The sequence below is a fragment of the Mobula birostris genome, chromosome 5, assembly GCF_030028105.1.
Source record: "Mobula birostris isolate sMobBir1 chromosome 5, sMobBir1.hap1, whole genome shotgun sequence".
NCBI lineage: Eukaryota > Metazoa > Chordata > Chondrichthyes > Myliobatiformes > Myliobatidae > Mobula > Mobula birostris.
Window position 1 is genome coordinate 93426012 of NC_092374.1, and position 20234 is coordinate 93446245.

The 20234-nt window shown below is 41.7% G+C and overlaps 1 protein-coding gene across 1 annotated transcript in view; it reads left to right on the top strand.

Annotated features, from left to right (window-relative positions):
- The window catches only part of chrne (cholinergic receptor, nicotinic, epsilon), a 76762-nt gene extending 56777 nt beyond the window's left edge, over nucleotides 1-19985 (top strand). The window contains exons 9-12 of the mRNA XM_072257235.1: nucleotides 8940-9054; nucleotides 10970-11177; nucleotides 12671-12798; nucleotides 19787-19985. Coding sequence (XP_072113336.1) covers nucleotides 8940-9054; nucleotides 10970-11177; nucleotides 12671-12798; nucleotides 19787-19954 — 619 coding nt within the window. The 3' untranslated portion in view covers nucleotides 19955-19985. The remainder of the gene's footprint in view (nucleotides 1-8939; nucleotides 9055-10969; nucleotides 11178-12670; nucleotides 12799-19786) is intronic.
- The last annotated feature ends 249 nt before the right edge of the window (nucleotides 19986-20234 follow it).

Here is a 20234-nt window from a genome sequence, read left to right on the forward strand (position 1 = left end):
ACCTGAGAGTGCCCTCACTAGGGCAGTGAGGGAGGCTATGGAACTGCTAGCTGGTGGTCATGCTAGAAACTGTTAAAGCTGCTGGATTTGTAGGATGAGGATGTGTCAGTTCTAATCCTCTACTGACTGTCCACGTGTGGCTGAACAAACCACTCACTCGTGCTGGAAAGCAGAAGGCAGGAAATGTGCGAACGAGTCCTGCTTTTCCATTACATTTTGCTTTTGGGGATTACTAGCTTTTGCTGTTACAGGTGTTACTGTAAACCCGACTCTCAAAGGGGAAAGACAGCTGCAGAGTTTCCATTACCTAACCATTGAGAACTTATTAATAGCACCAACTGTATGTGAACAGTACTGGGAAAGAGCAACTCATAGACTCATTGAGCTTTGCAGCACAGAAACAGGCACTTTGGCCCATTTAGTCTGTGCTGAAGTAATCCCATCAACGTGCACCTGGACCATATCCCTCCCATCCAAACTTCTCTTAAACTTCGAAATCACCTCTACATCCACCAGCAGCTCGTTCCACACACCCTCCGAGAGAAGAAGCTCCCCCTCATGTTCTCCTTAAACATTTCACCTTTCACCCTTAACCCGTAACCTCTAGTTCTAGTCTCACACTACCTCAGTAGAATAAGCCTGCTTACATGTACACTATCTTCTGGCCAGTTGGTGGTGCTTGGGGACCAACCAAAGGTGATTTTTTTTGTCTTTTTTAAAACATATTTATTACGATCGCAAGACATTGCTGGACTTTAAGAACTTTGGATTCTGCAAGTCTACCCCATTAGCGAGCTGTTCGTCGGCAGAGGGGCTGGACGGTGCAGACCTTGTTGTTGCCTGCTATAGGAAGGTTTCAAAGACATCAGAATTGAGGCAGGAAGGTAGTGTGCAGTATAATGGAGGGAAATTGTCTTAAATGTTTCTCTTGTGATTGCAAGACCCTGTTGGACAATGATACTGCAAGATGTCGCAGGCCTACTTCCCTTGTTTACTGGTGCGACAGACGGCAGGGATTGTAGTGCGGACTAGGCCTCAAGCCGTGGGCTTACCTGCTGCTGCAGTCCAGGAGAGGAAAAGCTGGATGCAGTGTAGCACGGCATCGATTTTAGGTTGGGGAGGGGGTCTACCCTCCAGTGTTCGATCAATGGAATGACAGGCTAGATTGCATTCGTCTGTGGACTGCCGGAAACTGCACCAGCAATTTGCAGGACAGGTCACTCAGGGATCTGGGCTAAATATAAATTTCTTTTATGTGCCGGTATGTTTGCTTGCTACCTTGAATGTGCTGTGTGGGACTGTATGCTCCTTGGCCCCAGAGGAACGCTGTTTTGTTTATATATGGTTGAATGATAATTAAGCATGAACTATACCCCCTCATAACCTTGAATACCTCTATCAAAACTCCCCTCATTCTCCTACGCTTCAGGGAATGAAGTCTTAACCTGTTCATCTTTTCCCTATAACTCAGGTCCTCATGACCCAGCAGCATGCTTGTAAGTTTGTCTTATCTTAGCTGGACAACTAGTCTAACCGCCTGCTCACCTTTATAACACTGACTAACGATATTTGTCCCTCCATCAGGGAGCTGTGATATTTCGTCTGGTGTTTATTTGGGACATTATGTGGGGGGGGGGGAATAGGAAGGGAACCATTCTCTGTCTCTTATAGATAAAGATCATCTTTATTTGTACAAAGAACGTACATACAATGAAATGTGTCGTTTGCATCAATGAACAAGACAGTCCAAGGTTATGCTGGAGTCAGCCAGCAAGTGTCGCCACTCTTCCAGCACCAACATAGCATGCTCATAGCTACTAACACTAACCCCGTATGCCTTTGGAAAGTGGGAGCAAACCAGAGCACCCGGAGGAAACCCACGTAGCCACATGGTGAATATATGATCTCCTTTTAGACAGTGGCAGGAATTGAACCCTGATCATTGATCACTGGCACTGTAAAGCATTGCACTACTGTACTGTACACACAGCTGATTCCTCCTTTCCCTGCCTAATGAAAACTGGTTAATTGTGGTGGCAACAGTCTCCTTGGTAGTGCAGCAATCCCTCAGTACAACCACAGTGACACTTCCTCAGTTGAGTGTCTCAGGTAGTATCATTCTGTACAGAAACGGGTCCTGTCACTACCCACAGCTCCACCAACATTTGTGTTGTCCCCAAACTTACTGATCATATCATGTACGGTCTTGGTCATTTATATTGGCATTGGATTATTTGGGTAGTGGGGTGTTGATCTGTCTCTACTAAAGGAGGTGTAAGGCTCTCCTTACCTCTGCTAGCCTGCGGGTCACCCTTGGGCAAGGTGTAGCACCTGCTTGGACCCCCCCCCCCCCCAGTCAGGGTCATGTGAAGCTATGGGGGCAGGGGGTGGATGGTCGTACGAGCAGCTGGTGCCTATCACAAGTCCTGGTTAAGTGACCACAGACACCAGGCAGACAATCTCTGAAGAGTATTGATAATGGCTGGGGTCACCCATCTTATAAAGACACTGCCCAGAAGAAGGCAATGGCAAACCACTTCTGTAGAAAAATTTGGCAAGAACAATCATGGTCATGGAAAGACCATGATCGCCCACATTATACAACATGGCACATAACGAACAAACGATTGGTTTATTATTGTCAAATGTACCAAAAATACAAAGAAAACATTGTTCTGCTGTTTTTACAGATCAAATCATTACATGTCCCAAACATATACTGATTGGTTGGTTCATTGGCATGGTTCTGGAGGAATGGAAAATTGCAAACGTCACTCCACTCTTCAAGGGAAAGAGGCAGAAGAAAGAAAATTATAGGCTATTTAGTCTGACGTCAGTGGTTGAGAAGATGTTGAATTTGATTATTAAGAATGTAGTTTTGAGGCTTATGATAAAATAGGCCATAGTCAGCATGGTTTCTTCAAGGAAAAGTCTTGCCTGACAAATCTGTTGGAATTCTTTAAAGAAATAACAATGAAGATAGATAAAGGACAATCAGTGGATGTTGTGTACTTGGATTTTCAGAAAGCATTTGACAAGGTGCCACGCATGAGGCTGCTTAACAAGATAAGAGCCCATGGTATTACTGGAAAGATACTAGCATGGATAGAGCATTGGCTTGTTGGTAGCAGGCAAAGAGTGGGAATAAAGGGAGTCTTTTCTGGTTGAGTACCAGTTACTAGTGGTGTTCCACAGGGCCTATGTTGGGACTGCTTCTTTTTACATTATATGTCAATGATTTGGATGATGTAATTGATGGCTTTGTGGTCAAGTTGGCAGATGATACAAGGATAGGTAGAGGGGCAGGTAGTTTTGAGGAAGTAGAGAGGCTACAGAAGGATTTAGACAGATTAAGAGAATGGTAGATAGAATACAGTGTCAGAAAATGTCTGGTCATGCACTTTGGTAGAAGAAATTCTTTTTATTTACAGGCATCCGTTAGTCTCGTGAGACCATGGATTCCCGCCTTGGAAGGTTTCCAGGGCGCAGGCCTGGTCAAGGTTGTATGGAAGACCAGCAGTTGCCCATGCTGCAAGTCTCCCCTCTCCACACCACCGATGTTGACCAAGGGAAGGGCACTAGGACCCATACAGCTTGGCACTGGTGTCATTGCAGCGCAATGTGTGGTTAAGTGCCTTGCTCAAGGACACAACACGCTGCCTCAGCTGAGGCTCGAACTAGCAACCTTCAGATCACTAGGCCAATGCCTTAGCCACTTGGCCACGTGCCAACATTGTAGAAGAAATAGAAGTGTAGATATTTTCTAGATGGAGAGAAAATTCAAAAATCTGAGGTGCAAAGGGACTAGGGAGTCCTTGTGCAGGATTCCCTAAAGGTTAATTTGCAGGTTGAGTCTGTGGTAAAGAAGGCAAATGCAATATTAGCATTCATTTTGAGAGGACTAGAATATAAAAGCAAGGATGTAATGTTGAGGCTTTATAAAAGCCTCACTTGGAGTATTGTGAGCAGTTTAGAGCCCTTTATCTAAGAAAGGATGTGATGAAACTGGAGAGGCTTCAAAGGAGGTTCACAAAAATGATTTTGACATTGAAAAGCTTATCATATAAAGAGAGTTTGATGGCTCTGGGCCTCTACTCATTGGAATTCAGAAGAATGAGGGGTGATCTCATTGAAACCTATTGAAGTTTGAAAGGCCTCAGTAGAGTGGATGTGGAGAGGATGTTTCCTATGGTGGGGAAGTCTAAGACCAGAGGACACAGCCTCAGAATAGAGGGTCGCCATTTAGAACGGAGATGCAGAAGAATTTCTTCAGCGAGAAAATCGTGAATTTGTGGAATTTGTTGCCACAGGTGGCTGTGGAGGTTAACTCACTGGGTATACTTAAGGCAGAGCTTGATAGATTCTTGATTAGTCAGGGCATGAAGGAAGGCAGGGATCGGGGCTGAGAGGGAAATGGATCAGCCATGATGAAATGGCAGAGCAGATGATGGCCAAATTGCCTATTTCCACTCCTATATCTTTCTAAATAATATTCAGGCCTTTTCTCTTTGGAGTGAAGGAGGGTGAGAGAGAGGCACACAGTAGATAGAGTAAACAGCCAGCACTTTTTCCCAGGGTGGTAATGTCGAGAACACCTGTTTAAGCTGACCGTCTTTGATTTACTATGCTATTTTTCTCTATAATTAATATAATTCTGCTGTTGATGCATAAGAATATACTTCACTCAGTCTTTGTGATTTGCAATTTTTTTCCAATAACTCCTTTTGTAAATCTAGAAAATGCTACACTACAGAGAAATGTATAGCAGAGAGTCTCTGCTGATCATGGTGCCATGCTAAACTACTCCCAATTGTCTATAAATGGTCCATTCCCTGCCATTTCATGTGCCTGTTCCAATGCCTCTTAAACACTGTTGTCACATCTGCTTCTTCCACCTCCCCCGGCAGCGTGTGCCAGGCACCCAGCACTCTGTGTGTATAAAAACTAGTCTCATTTAAACTTTCTTCCTCTCACTTTAAACCTATGCCCTGCATTATTTAACACTGTCACCCTGGGGAGGAAAATGACAATCTTCCCTATCTGCCTCTCATGATTTTATATCCTTCTATCAGGTTACTCCCTCAGGCTCCAACACTCCAGAGAAAATAATCCAAGTTTGTCCAACCAACCTTATAGCGAGCGCTCTCTAATCCAGACAGCTTCCAGGCGAACCTCTTCTGCATCCTCTCCAAAGCCTCCAGATCCTTCCTGTAACGCGGTGACCAAAATTGCCCAGGGTATTCCAAAAGTGGCTAAAGCAAAGTTTCATACAGCTGCAACATGACTCCCTGACTTTCATACTTAACATCCCAACCAATGAAAACAAGTATCAGAATCAGAATTGGGAGTGACCACAGCAGTGCAGCAGTCAGTCCAATACTTTACAGCACCAGCGATTGTTTGGAATTCAGTTCCCTCTGCTGTCTGCAAAGAGTTTGTACGTTCTCTCCGCGAGCACATGGGTTTCTTCCGGGTGTTCTAGCTTCCTCCCACATACACTCCAAAGACATGCTGTAAGTTGGTGCCAGAAGTGGGCAACACTTGTGGGCTACACAGCACAGTATAATGCACAAAAAGTTTCTGCAAGTTACAGTATGAAATATTAAAGAATTATTGCAAAAAGAGAGTAAAATTGTGTGATAGTGTTCATGGGTTCATGGATCATTCAGAAATCTGGTGGTGGACAAGAAGCTGTTCCCAAAACATCGAATGTGTTTGTTTATGTATAGTTTTAAAAAATCTATTGAGATACAGTGTGGAATAGGCCCTTCCTACCCTGCGAGCCACGCCATCCAGAAACCCCCCCAAGTCTAATGACAGGACAATTTACAATGACCAATTAACCTACGAACTGGTACGTCTTTGGATTGTGGGAGGAAACCAGAGCACCCGGAGGAAACCCACGTGGTCACAGGGAGAACGTTCAAACTCCTTACAGACAGCAGCAGGAATTGAACCTGGGTCGCTGGCACTGTGAAGCAATGTGCAAATACGCCACCCTATTCTATTCTGTTGCATTTGTTTACTTTCCGGTAAATGCCTGCAAGAAAATGAATCTCAGGGTTGTATATGGTGACACAAATGTACTTTGATAATAACATTGACTTTGATTTCATTAACTTTATTGTTATACTTGCACTACTTAAAGACAATTGTTTGCCTTAGGTGAATGCTAACTGTATATTTCACGTACCAGCATTCATAAATCGTCCGTGCAATGTTTACCAGTTTCACACCAATTAAAACATGTCCTGGTGTATACCAGGAGGCTGCTTCGCCGAGTACCTACACTCTGACTGCCAGAAAAAGCGGGGAGTCCCAGTAGCCATCCATTTTAATTCCACTTCCTATTCCCATTCTAATATGTCAGTCCACAGCCTCCTCTACTGTCACACTCAGGTTGGAGGAGCAACACCTCATATTCCTTCTGGGTAGCCTCCAATCTGATGGCATGAACGTCAATTTCTCAAACTTCCGGTTATGCCTTCACTGTTCCCCATTGCCTTTTCCCTCTCTCCCCTTATCTCCTTACCTGCCCATCATCTCCCCTGGTGTTCCTCTCCCTTTCCTTTCTTCCAAGGCCTTCTGCCCTCTCCTGTCAGATTACCCCTTCTCCAGCCTTGTATCTCTTTCACCAATTGACCTCAGCTCTTTACCACCCCTCCCTCCCCCCTCCCGGTTTCACCTATCACCTTGTGTTTCTTCCTCCCCTCCCCCCTCCTTCTAACCCTGACTCCTCATCCATTTTTTTCCAGTCCTCGGTCTGAAACGTCAACTATATTCTTTTCCATAAATGCTGCCTGGCCTGCTGCATTCCTCCAGCATTTTGAGTGTGTTGCTAAAAACGTCCAGTATTGTTTTTTTCACCTCCCCAAAGTCAACCACGTCATGGTTTTTTACTATACTACAGTATCTCTAGTTACTTCTTGTTATGTCACTGACACAAAGCCGTAAGCATTCAATTCGTGTTCCATCAACCGTTTATTGCCAATAGCCTTGTACAGCAATACATAAACACAAGAAAATCTGCAGATTTCAAAGCAAAACACACAAAACGCCGGAAAATTGGGATGTAGCAGACAGTGAGGAAGGCTTGCAGAGGGATCTTGATCAACTGGAAAAATGGCAGATGGAACTTAATTCAGACAAGTGCGAGGTGTTGCACTTTGGTAGGAACAACCAGGGTAGGTCTTACACGGTGAGCGGTAGGGCACTGAGGAGTATGGTAGAACAGAGGGATCTGGGAATAGATGTCCATAGTTCATTGAAAGTGGTGTCACAGGTAGATAGGGTCGTAAAGAAATCTTTTCACACTTTGGCCTTTGTAAATCAATCTAATGAGTACAGGAGATGGGATGTTATGTTGAAGTTGTATTAGACTTTGGTGAGGCCTAATTTGGAGTATTGTTTGGACTTTATTCCTTAGAACATAGAGGATTGAGAGGAGATTTGATAGAGGTATACAAAATTATGAGGGGTATAGATAGGGTAAATGCAAACAGGCTTTTTCCACTGAGGTTGGGTGGGATTAAAACCAGAGGTCATGGGTTAAGTATGAAAGGTGAAATACAGACATCCCACCCTGCAAAAACTCATTTCAGGGAGGTAGCACCGTCAATTTGCAGGAGACTTCTGGGAGAGGTGGGATGTCTGCAATAAAGTAGCTCCTTAGCAGCTGGCCAGCTAGTTTAAATAACATGAGCTATGCTAATGAACGAATGACACCTGTTAAACTCACCTTAACACGTCTTTTACAGTCTTAACCCACCATGAGCAATAGAAAAGTCACTGTTGCAAACAGTGCAGCGAGCAACACTGTTATTATTTTGACCCCTATTAGGCAGGGGTACACTTTAGTGTGGTCTGGGGTGACGTAAGTTTTATATATTTTTGGAACACTCTGCCATGGTGCGCTCGCTCGCTCGCTCTCTCTCTCTCTCTCTAGTGGTCGCTCGCGCGCTCGCGCTCTCTCTCTCTCTCTCTCTCTCTCGCATGCTCTCAAAAAAATTGATTTCCGTGACATTGTATATAATTTGCGGGCATCAGGGAGCCACTATTCATATGCGGGAGACTCCCGGAAGTTCCGGGAGAGGTGGGATGTCTGGAAATATTAAGCGGAACATTAAGAGAAACTTCTTCACTCAGAGGTTGGTGAGAGTGTGGAATGAGCTGCCAGCACAAGTGGTGCGTGCAAGTTCAATTAACACCATTTAAGAGAAGTTTGGATAGATACATGGATGGTAGAGGTATGGAGGGCTATGGTCCCAGTGCAGGTAGATGGAGTAGGCAGTTTTAATGTTTTTGACATTGACCAGATGGGTCAAAGGGCCTGTTTCTGTGCTGTTATTTTCTATGGCTCTATAACTCTGTGGGTCAGACGGCATCCATGCAATGAATAAGCAGTCCATGTTTTGGGCCGAGACCCTTCTTCAGGACTGAAAAGAAAGGGAGAAGGCATCAGAATAAAAAGGTGGGGGGAGGGGAAGGAGGACAGCTACAAGGTGATCAGTGAAGTGGGAAAGTTCAAGAGCTGGAGAGGAAGGAATCTGATTGGAGAGAAGTGTGGACCATAGGAGAAAATGAAGGAGGAGGGTAACCCGGGGTGGGGGGGGGGGGAGGGGAAAGACAGGTGAGAAGAGGTAAAAGGTAAGTGGGGAATAGTGGAAGAGAGGAGGGGAGGGAGAAATTTGATCTCTACACACAGATCATTGGGATAGAGATACAAGGAACTACAGATTCTGGCAACAAACAAGAATGTGGAGGAACTCAGGGAAATGGACGGTGGATATTTTGGGTTGCGACCCTTCAGTCTGAACCAGTCTGGGTGAAGGATCTCCACCCCCAGCATGGGCAGCGCATCGATACGGATTGTGGATAAGTGCAGCATGCAAAGATTATTAGCTCTGCGTTGTTGACGTGTTCGCTCAATTTTATTGCAGATATTTAATATTTGTGATGATTGTATCAATGCTGATCGTAATGAACTGTGTCATCGTCTTAAATGTCTCCCTGAGGACGCCCAACACCCACAGCTTGTCTGAGAAGATCAAACACGTAAGCAATTCTGAAATTATACACCTGTAGAATTATGTGTGGGATTAACTTAATTTACTTTCCCCCATCCTTGAAAATGGTCATTTTCTCTGTGGATTCACGTTGATAGGGAGTATTGCTCCAATCAAGGGGGCTGGTTGAGGGACACAATCTCCTCATGCCAGAGCCATAGAGCACTATAGCACAGAAACAGGCCCTTCAGCCCATCTAGTCCATGTCAATAGACCATAGCCCTCCCGACCATGAACTTATATAAAATTCTTTTAAATGTTGCAATCGAACCCACATCCACCTATTCCACTGGCGGCTCATTTCACACCCTCTGAGTGAAGAAACTCGCCCTCAGGAACCCCGTAAATATTTTACCCTTAACCCATGGCCTCTAGTTCTGGTCTCACCCAACCTCAGGGGAAAAAGCCTGTTTGCATTTACCCTGTCTATACTACTCATAATTTTGATAACCTCTATCAAATCGTCGTTCATTCTTCTGAGCTCCAGGGGAAAAAATTCCTGAACGTAGTCCACCTTTCCCCATGGAACGCTCTGGTTTCTTCGGCAGTGTAGGTCTAGGGAAGAGAATCTTTGGCCCCGCCAAATGTGTGAGATTGAGGTACGAGCCCACCCCGAACCGCTGTTGTGTGATTGCCGTGTAATTCGTTACCGTTACAAATTAGTGCCACGAAATAACAGTCAGGACACCGCATACAATTAGAAGATTTAGCTTTATAATTCTTAATTTGACTAAAGGGTTAGTAAAGAAAAGAACAAAAAAGGAAAAGGGCCCGTTTTAATGAAACAGTCTAATGTGCGCAAGTTGGATCTCACGGTTTCCCCAAGTCACCGATCCTCAATCGATCTCACCTCGGGCTTCGCCGAATCACGGTTCCACTCTGGGTCGAATCCTATGACCTCTTCTTCCTTCATCTCCCCCGAACTCCCCCAAAAAAAACCCCAAGCCCAAACTTAGTGTCCCTCAGCAGAGAAACCTCCCCTTCAATTCAACCATCCGAGCTGGATGGCAGGCATGTCTCCTCATCTCTAATCTTCACCAATAACACAAACATAAGCTGAAAACAAGCAGCTTGCAGAGAACAGCACAAAATGAAATACCTTCAGCATAACAGTAAAAATATGAACCAGGGCATTATACCCATAACTCAGATCCTCAAGTCCCGGCAACATCCTTGCAAATTTTCTCTGCTCTCTCAATCTTATTGATATCTTTCCTGTGGACAGGTAAACAGATCAGCACACAATACTCCAGATTTGGCTTCATCAACATCTTATTCAACATCCTGATTGGACCACACCCTTAACTACAGCCCAGCTAGGGACTAGGCGGAATAACTGTTCAGCATGGACTGGATGGAGCGAAGGGCCTGTGTCTGTGCTGTAGTGCTCTCTGCCACTATGACTATGACAATATCGATGAAGTTCATGTTATATTGATTGAACGGCTTGTCATATGAAGAGCATTTGATGGTTCTGGGCCAGTGTTCACTGGAATTCATAGGAATGAGGGGTGACCTCATTGAAACCTATCGAACGGTGAAAGGCCCTGATAGAGAGAATGTGGAGAAGATGTTTCCTATGGTGTGAGAGTCTAAGAGTAGAGAACACATCCTCAGAATAGAGAGGTGTCCATTTAGAACGGAGATGAGGAGGAATTTCTTTAGCCAGAGAGTGGTGAATCTGTGGAATTTGTTGCTACGGACGGCTTTGGAGGCCAAGTCTTTATGTATATTTAAGGCAGAGATTGATAGATTCTTGATTAGTCAGGGCATGAAGGAGAAGGCAGGAGATACGGGCTGAGAGGGTAAGTGGATCAGTCACGATGAAATGCTGGAGCAGATTCAATGGGTCAAATGGACTATTTCTACTCCGATATCTTAAGGTCTTACTGTCTTATTTATAGGTCTTTCTGGAGTTCCTGCCCCGGTACCTAGGCATGCATTTAGAGTCTTACGAGGATTCTTGGGACAAGCCCCAACCGAGACGCAGGAGTTCCTTTGGGATTATGATCAAAGCAGAGGAATATATTCTCAAAAAGCCAAGGAGTGAGCTGATGTTTGACAGACAAAGGGACAGACATGGTCTGAAGAGAATCAACAATATGACAGCAGGTGAGATGATCATAGGTTTGGATGTCAGCTTCCCAGATTTCCCAGCAGGACAATAACCCTTCCCTAAAATTTAGCAGTTTGATTTTTTTGGGAAAATCCAGTAACTCTTGTCCACCTGGTAACCCTTGGTGGTGCCAGCTGAGTTAGGAACCAACCGCAGGGACTGGAGTCTCATATAGGCCCAGGGTAGATAAGAACATTAGATTTCCTTCTCTAGAGGATAAAGATGAATCAGTTAAACTGACACAACAACCAAAGTTCAAAGTAAATTTTATTATCAAATGTCACCATTTACAACCCTGAGACTCATTTTCCCACGGGCATACTCAGTAAATCCATTGGATAGCACCTATAACAGGCTCAATGGAAGATCAACCAGAGTGCTGAAGACAACTAATTGTACAAATACAAATATAAATAAATAACAAGAACATGAGATAACAAGATAGAGTCCTTAAAGTGAGATCATTTGTTGTGGGAACATCTCAATAGATGAGAGTTGTTATCCTCTTTTGCTCAAGAACCTGATGGTTGAGGGGTATGAACTGTTCTTGAACCTGGTGCCATGTACATTCTACCTAATGGCATTAGTGAGAAAAGAGCATGGCCTGGATGGTAAGGATCTTTGATAACGGATGCTGCTCTCATACAACAGTGTTTCATGTAGATGTGCTCAACGGCTGGGAGGGCTTTACCTGTGAGGTACTGGGCTGAATCTTCTACTTTTTGTAGGATTTTCCTTTCAAAGGCATTGGTGTTCCCATACCAGGCTATGATGCAGCCAGTCAATACACCCTCTACTACACAGCTATAGAAGTTTGTCAAAGTTTTTGATGTCATGTTGAAACTCCGCAGACTCCTAATGAAGTAGAGACACTGTTGGACTTTGCAATTCAGTGTTCTGTTGGTCAATATGAGTAATCAAATTGTTTCTAGGGGCATGTCAACATTTTAAGGGTCTTCCAGGGAAGGGGCCCCTTTGATTGGACCGTAATTTGCCAAGGGCCATATGAGATTAGATGCCTCTATGTTGTTGGTATAGACCTCTGGACTATGATCTATTTTGCTATTATACTGTAATCTGGAAACCTCTTCCACAAAACGAAAGGAAGTCAATTGAACCTTTCTGAAATGGACATCGACAGATAGGCTGGGGTTTTGAGGGGGTAATTAGCTAAGACATGGAGCAGCCCTGATCTAATATAGTGAGTAGGTTCAATGGAGCTATTGTTCCCGGTTTCAAATTCCTGTCACCATCCGTAAGGAGTTTGTATGCTCTCCCTGGACTATGTGGGTTTCCTCCAAGTGCTCTGATTTCCTCCCACATTCCAAAGACATATGGGTTAGTAGGTTACTGGGTGTAGTTGAGCAGTGTGGATCTGAAAGAACATGTTTCCATACAATATCGCTCAATTTAAAAAAAAGAGAATAAAATATTTTCCTCTGTAAACTTTTGCAAATAATGCTTGTCTTTCTAAATCACTTGGGCACAGATATTGACGTTGGAACGACAGTTGAGCTTTACAGAAATCTGTCTCACTTTGCCCCAGAGATAAAGTCCTGCGTCGACGCCTGCAACTTTATTGCGGAAAGCACCAAAGAAAAGAATGACTTTGGCGCTGTGAGTATGTGCATGGATGCCAATCGGTCACACAAGCAGAACAGTGAGTCCAAATCCCTCTCCAGTGATATGGGCACGAAACCCAGGGTGACGTTCCCAGTGCAATATGCCATCTTTCACTCGAAATATTTAGCAGAGCACCTTATGGTGACATCAATTTCCACCACTGTTTACAAAATTAAACCCCTGTTCTTTATCCATCCTAATATCCCCTCATGCACATTGGTGTCAAACATCCATTTTAAGTTCAAGTTTATTGTCATTCAACCATACACGTGTATACAGACAAATGAAACATTGTTCCCCTAGGGCCAAGGTGCAAAACACAGCACACACATCACATAAGGTTAGGATCCAGCACGTAGAGTCACAAAATAATATTAGCACAAGTCACTGAGTGACATGGCCTAAAGATTGACAGGTTGACATAAAGTGTGAGGTGCGTGTTTATGTAAGACAGGATAAAGTTACTGACACTATTATAATAAAACAAGCAGTTGTATCAATATGTGAAACAGCAGCAATAAAAGATGAGAAGTGACCAGTGCAGGATAAGAGTGTGTCAGCAAGTTGCCGAGTTGGGGGGGGGGAGGGGGAAGCATCCGGACAGGGTGTACGGGTGTACATGTGTGCTGGGAATTAACGAGTGGGCGGGGGGGGGGCAGAAGCATTCAGACAGGTTGTACGGGTGTACATGTGTGCTGGGTGGCAGCTGGCTGTTAAGAAGTCTAACAACCTGTTACCTAGCCTGAGAGTTCTGGTTTTTATGCTGTGGTACCTTCTGCCTGTTGGCCGGAGGTCAAAGAGATTGTGGGAAGGATGCGAGGGGCTTTGACCACGCTGGGGCACTGAATATGCAGTGCTTCTGATGTCCTGGGTGCAGGGGAAGGGGTGGGAGAGGTATTATTGAATTGTACACTCAGGGTGTGTGCTTTGATAGGGGTTACACATCATTAGTGACTCGATGCTGCAGTAAGAGTGAGAATCAAAGAGCACTACAGCACAGAAAGAGGCCCTTTAGCTTATCTGGTCCAGTTGTGCCTGTTACACTGCTTGGGCCCTACTGCCTTACAGCTCCAGTAACCCTACTTTGATGCAGTCAAGGCAAAGTCTACACCTTTTTGTGGGGAAATGGGCCCTCCCATGTCTCAAACTCTGGCTGTTAGATGAACTGGCTGCTCTAAGTTTCCCGTAAGATAGGGTGGAGGTGGTGGCAGGGGAATCAGGGTGGAGTGATTTGCAAGTGAGAATGGGTTGCTGGAAAATGCTGGGCGGAGAGGAAGTGGAGGAACAGAATTGATGGAAGGATCTGGGAGCCAGCAAAGAACAATGGGCCAAATACCCTCTTTCCATATCATACGGAAAAATAATTTCAGCAGCTTGTTGGATCATTTCATCTTTATCCTGACTGCCTAAACCTGACTTTCTCTTGACCAGAGCCTTAATATCTCTCGGCAACCATCTTCTCTGAACTTGCCAACCTTTCCCTTCCCTAACAGGATCATGGGTGTACCTGAACTCTTCATATTGCACGTCCCACCTACCAGATGTCCCTTGAACTACAAACAGTCAGCCTCTGCAGGATCCTGTCTAATGCCTCCAACTTTGGTCCCGCTCCAATTTAAGGCTGTAACTTGTGGACAACTCCTATAATTCTTGATAAATATTTTAAATATTTTCTTTCTTTTCAAATCTTTTTATTGTTATACAGAAAAAATAACGTAAGTACATTGAAGTCACAACACTTACAATGTCTCAAAAAAGACATTATCTTAAAGATTGAAAAAAAATTTGTGATAACAAAAAAAGAACTTACTAAGCAGAAAAGTGAGAAAAAAAAAGAACCCATTAGATGTACAACCCTGGAGTCATGCGTCATACAAAAAGCTTCTAAAAATAAACATCAAACCGCCAGCAAGAAAAGAAAATATACTAAAAAATTTACAATTAGATCGTGGAAAAATTATATCAATTAGCTCAAATGATAATAACGAGCAATTGAGCCCCATCTTTTCTCAAAATCAAATAAACGTTCAAAGGTTCGTCTTCTAACTTTCTCCAAACTAAGACATAGCATCACTTAAGAGAACCATTGTGACAAAGTGGGAGGTAATGTATCCTTCCACTGCAACAAAATGGCCCTCCTAGCTATCAATGTAACAAATGCAATAACATGTTGGTCAGACACAGAAATACCATGAATATTTTGAGGAATTATTCCAAAAAGCAAAGTTAATTTATTAGGTTGTAGATTAATTTTAAGTGCTTTAGAAATCGTTGAAAAAACCGACTTCCAGAACTGTTCCAATATAGAACAAGACCAAAACATATGTGTCAGTATAGCTATCTCAGTTTTACATCTATCATAACTATCAACATTAGAAAAGATTTTAGAAAGTCTCTCCTTCGTCAAATGATAACAATGTACAATTTAAAATTGAATCAGTGAATGGCTAGCACAGATTGAAGAAGAGTTAACCAACTCCAAAATCCGCATCCAGTCCTCCATCATAAAAGACAAATTAAGTTCCTTTTCCCAATCCTGTTTAATCTTAGATAAAGGACGCTTATCCCATTGTAATAATAAATTATAAATTCTTCCAATGGAACCCTTAATCAAAGGATTCATACTCATAATAGTATCTAACAGGTCAGCCTCCAATATGTAAGGAAAATTACTTAAATATTTTTGTAAAAAATGTCTAACTTGAAGGTATTGCAGAAAGTGTGAGTATGAGAGAGAATATTTATCAATTAATTGTTCAAAAGACATCAACCTATCCTCTTTAAATAAATCCAAAAAAGAATTAATATCTTTATTTTTCCAAAGTAAAAAAATTGGATCACTCAAAGAAGGCTTAAAAAAGTAATTTCGATAAATTAAACTGCAAAGTTTAAATTTTTTAAGGTTAAAAAAATTGCGCAACTGGAGACAAATTTGTAAAGAATACTTAATCACAGGATATAGGTTTAAATTAACAACTTTAACTAATTGCATAGGTAAAGCAGCTCCCAATAACGAGGTTAAATAAAACTGTTTTACAACTTTCAGTTCCAGGTCTACCCAAATCGGCCGATCACTCTTATCAACCCAGTATAACCAAAAAGACATGTATCGCATATTAACAGCCCAATAATACATTCTTAGATTGGGCAAAGCAAGATCTCCATCCTTTTTCAATTCTTGTAAGTGACATTTACTAATTCTTGGTCTTTTATTATTCCAAATAAAAAATAAAATAATAGAATCAATCCGATCAAAAAACTTCCTAGTCAAAAAAACAGGAATATTCTGAAATAAATATAAAAATTTTGGTAAAATCATCATTTTAACTGTATGAATACGACCGACAAGTGAAAATGTAAGTGGACTCCATCTACTAAATAAATACTTCATAGGGTCTACTAAAGGAACAAAATTGGCTTTATAAAGATCCTTATATTTTTTAGTAATTATAATACCATAATATCTAAAAGTGTCTGTGACTTTAAAAGGAGTATTATCATATATAGAGACAGAATCATTTAATGGAAACAATTCACTTTTACTAAAATTTATTTTATATCCTGAAAAACCTCCAAATTCATTAAATAATTTTAGCAAGGCAGGAATAGATTCATCAGGGTTAGATATATAAATCAATAAATCATCAGCGTAAGGGGAGATCTTATGCATGGTCTCATTCACAAAAATCCCATGGATATTTTTAGCCTCATGAAGAGCAATAGCAAGGGGTTCTAACATTAAATTAAACAACAAAGGACTTAATGGACAGCCTTGCCTTGCCGCCCGTGAAAGCTGAAAAAAAGGAGACCTACAATTGTTAGTGACAACAGTAGCAATAGGGGCTTTATATATCATTTTAATCCAATTATTAAAATTAGCACCAAAGCCAAATTTCTCTAAAACATTGAATAAATATTTCCATTCGACTCGATTGAGTGCTTTTTCAGTATCCAAAGTTACAACACGTTGTGGAGTTTTAAAAGAGGACGAATATATAATGTTAAATAGACTCCGAACATTTGAAAAAGAATAGCGACCCTTTATAAAGCCTGTTTGATCTTTAAAAATAATTTTACCCAAAATATTCTCCGACCGAGTGGCCATTATCTTTGACAGAATCTTAGCATCGACATTCAATAATGAAACATGTCTATTTGAAGCACAGTCAGTAGGATCTTTATCTTTTTTAAGAATTAAAGAAATAGAAGCCTCATAAAAAGTAGAGGGTAAGTCACCTATCAAAAAGAATCCTTAAACATTTCCAACATATATGGAGAATGCAACTTTCCAAATTTTTTATAAAATTCTACAGGATAGCCATCAAGTCCCGGGGACTTACCAGATTGCATTGAAAAAATAGCTTTATGAATTTTGGCTTCAGTGATTTGAGCATCAAGAGTTTTTTGATCCTCAGCGGAGATTTTAGGAAAAACAATCTTTTGTAAAAATGCATTCATTTCAAAGGAATCTAACGGACATTGAGATTTAGAAAATTCAGCATAAAAATCTTGAAAGATCTTGTTAATTTCTTCATATTCCTGAGCTAAGGTACCATCTTTCCTATGAATTTTCATGATTTGCCTTTTGGCTGCAGCCATTTTTAATTGAGGTGCAAGCAGTTTATTATTTTTATCTCCAAACATATAAAACTGGCTCTTTAACTTAAGCAAATATCCTTCAATGAAATAAGTTAATAACAGGTTATATTGTGATTGAAGTCCTGCCCTTTGTTTAAATAAATCAGTATTAGGGGAAATTGCATAGATATTATCTAAATCTTTAATTTGTTTTGAAATTCTATCTAATTCTGCTTTAGTCTGTTTTTTAAGTTTAGCTGAATAAGAAATAATCTGACCACGTAAAAATGCTTTAAATGTATCCCATATAACTAATTTAGACATACCCCCTATATCATTAAAAAGAAAAAGTTCTTTTATCTGGGTTTCAATGAAAGTCAGAGTTTTGCAATAAAGTCTGAGACATGCGCCAAGCTGGGCGGGCAAGAGTGACATCATCAAATTCAAAAAACAAACTCAGAGGCGCATGATCAGATATAGCAATAGCATCATATTCGCAAGTTTTAACACTAGGCAAGAAGCGGGGATCGATTATAACATAATCGATCCTTGAATATTTTTTTATAAACGTGAGAAGAGAATATTCTCTATTAGCGGGATGGAGATACCTCCACAAATCAATCAACCCAAGATCAATGAAAAAGGAATTAGTAAATGACGCGGATCGATTTGGAAGTCACTGATTCGTTGAGCTCTTATCAATCATAAGATTTAAGCAGCAGTTAAAATCCCCGCCCATTATCAGCATTTATTCATTTAAATCAGGCAGTAAAGCAAATACCTTTTTTAAAAAAGAAGGATCATCTAAGTTAGGACCATACAAATTAACCAAAACAACTTTTCTGTTACAGATCGTTCCTTTAACAATTAAAAATCTACCATTAGAATCTGATTCAATATCCTCTTGAATAAATATATTAGGTTTAATAAAAATAGACACGCCTTTTGTTTTACTCTGAGAAGTAGAGTGGAATTGCAAACCATTCCACCATCTAAAAAATCTATTTTGATCTCCCGCCCTGATATGTGTCTCTTGAGCAAAAATTATATCAGGTTGGAATCGGTTAATAATTTTAAAACTCTTTTTTTGTTTAATAGGATAATTCCCACCACGTAGATTCCAACTTATTATATTAATCTGTTTAAATACCATATTATAATTTTATTTTACTTTATACATGCACAGAGCACATACCAATATGGAATGATCAAAAATGGCGGTGATGAAGAATACAACCACATAAAAAACACGCATGCTCCGGAACCACCCAATGGGAAAAAAACTCCCAACTCTAAATATTTCGAAGACCCCTCCCATCCTTTCATGATCATTTTGACCTCCTGATGTCAGGCAGAAGGTACTGCGGCATAAGAACTAGAACTGTCAGGCTGGTTAACGGCTTCTTCCTCCAGGTTGTTGGACTTTTTAACAGCCAGCACACATGTCTGAATGCCCTGTCACCCCATTTCCCCCTATCACCCACTCGCCATTCCATTGACACACTCTTACCTGCGCTTCTCATCTTTTATTGCTGCTGTTTCACATATTGATACAACTGCTTGTTTTATTATAATAGTGTCAGTAACTTTATCCTGTCTTACATAAACACGCACCTCACACTTTATGTCAACCTGTCAATTTTCAGGCCATGTCACTTAGTGACTTGTGCTAATATTATTTTGTGACTCTACGTGCTGGATGGTAACGTTATGTGCTGTGTGTGACTGTGCATATTGTGTTTTGCAACTTGGCCCCAGGGGAACGATGTTTCGTTTAGCTGTATACATGTTGAATGACAATAAACTTGAACTTGAAAAATGAGAATTATGGTCATTGGTTGCTAAGTGCTCCCACATTGACACTTCGGTCACTTGCCTAAGAGGTGGTCCAGCTCGAGTAACCAGGACGTTGTGCTGACCCGTTAACCTACTCCAGGTTCATCTTAACCTTTCCCTCCCACTTTTTCCATTTTTCTTTCATTCATGTGCCTAAGAGTCTCTTAAATGTCCCTAATGCATCTGCCGCTGGCACCATCCCTGGCAGTGTGTTCCACACACCCGCCACTCCCTGTGTAAAAAAAACCTATCTCTGACAGTCCCCCTATACTTTCCTCGAATCACCTTTAATTTATACCCCCCCCGGCTGTCCACTTGATCTATGTCTCTTATCATCTTGTACACCTCTATCAGGTCACCTCTCATCCTCCTTCACTCCAAAGAGAAAAGCCCTAGCTCGCTCAATCTATCCTCATAAAACATGCGTTCTAATCCAGGGAGCATCCTGGTAAATCACCTCTCTACCTTTTATAAAATGTATAGCAGCCTATAATTCTTATAGCTGTCTGTGATCTCCCTATCATGTTGAACTTAATAAATACACAATTATTTTGTTCTGCCCGTTTAGGAAAATGAAAACTGGATTCTGATTGGGAAAGTCATCGACAAAGCTTGCTTCTGGATTGCTCTGCTCCTCTTTACCACTGGCACTCTGGCAATTTTCCTCACAGGGCACTTCAACCAAGCACCAGAATTCCCCTTCGCCGGAGAGTCCAAAAAATACGAACCCAAATAGATTACTTCACCCATCCCCTTCCAAATCCCGGTTCAGGTCCAGATACATTTCTGACCTTGTTCTGTTTAATTTTTGATCTTTTAAAATAAATAAATTGGTCCTGCATCTGCTCAGAAGAAGTAAACCACAATGGTGCTAGGTCGTGCTTTAACTTCCAGGTAATATGTTGGTTTATCTCTCCTTCAACGTGTTTTACTTTCATTATCCAGTAACGTTTGTTAGTTGGTGTTGGGGAGGAGAGAGAATGGAATGACTTGCAAGTTGCCACATTGCCCTCGGG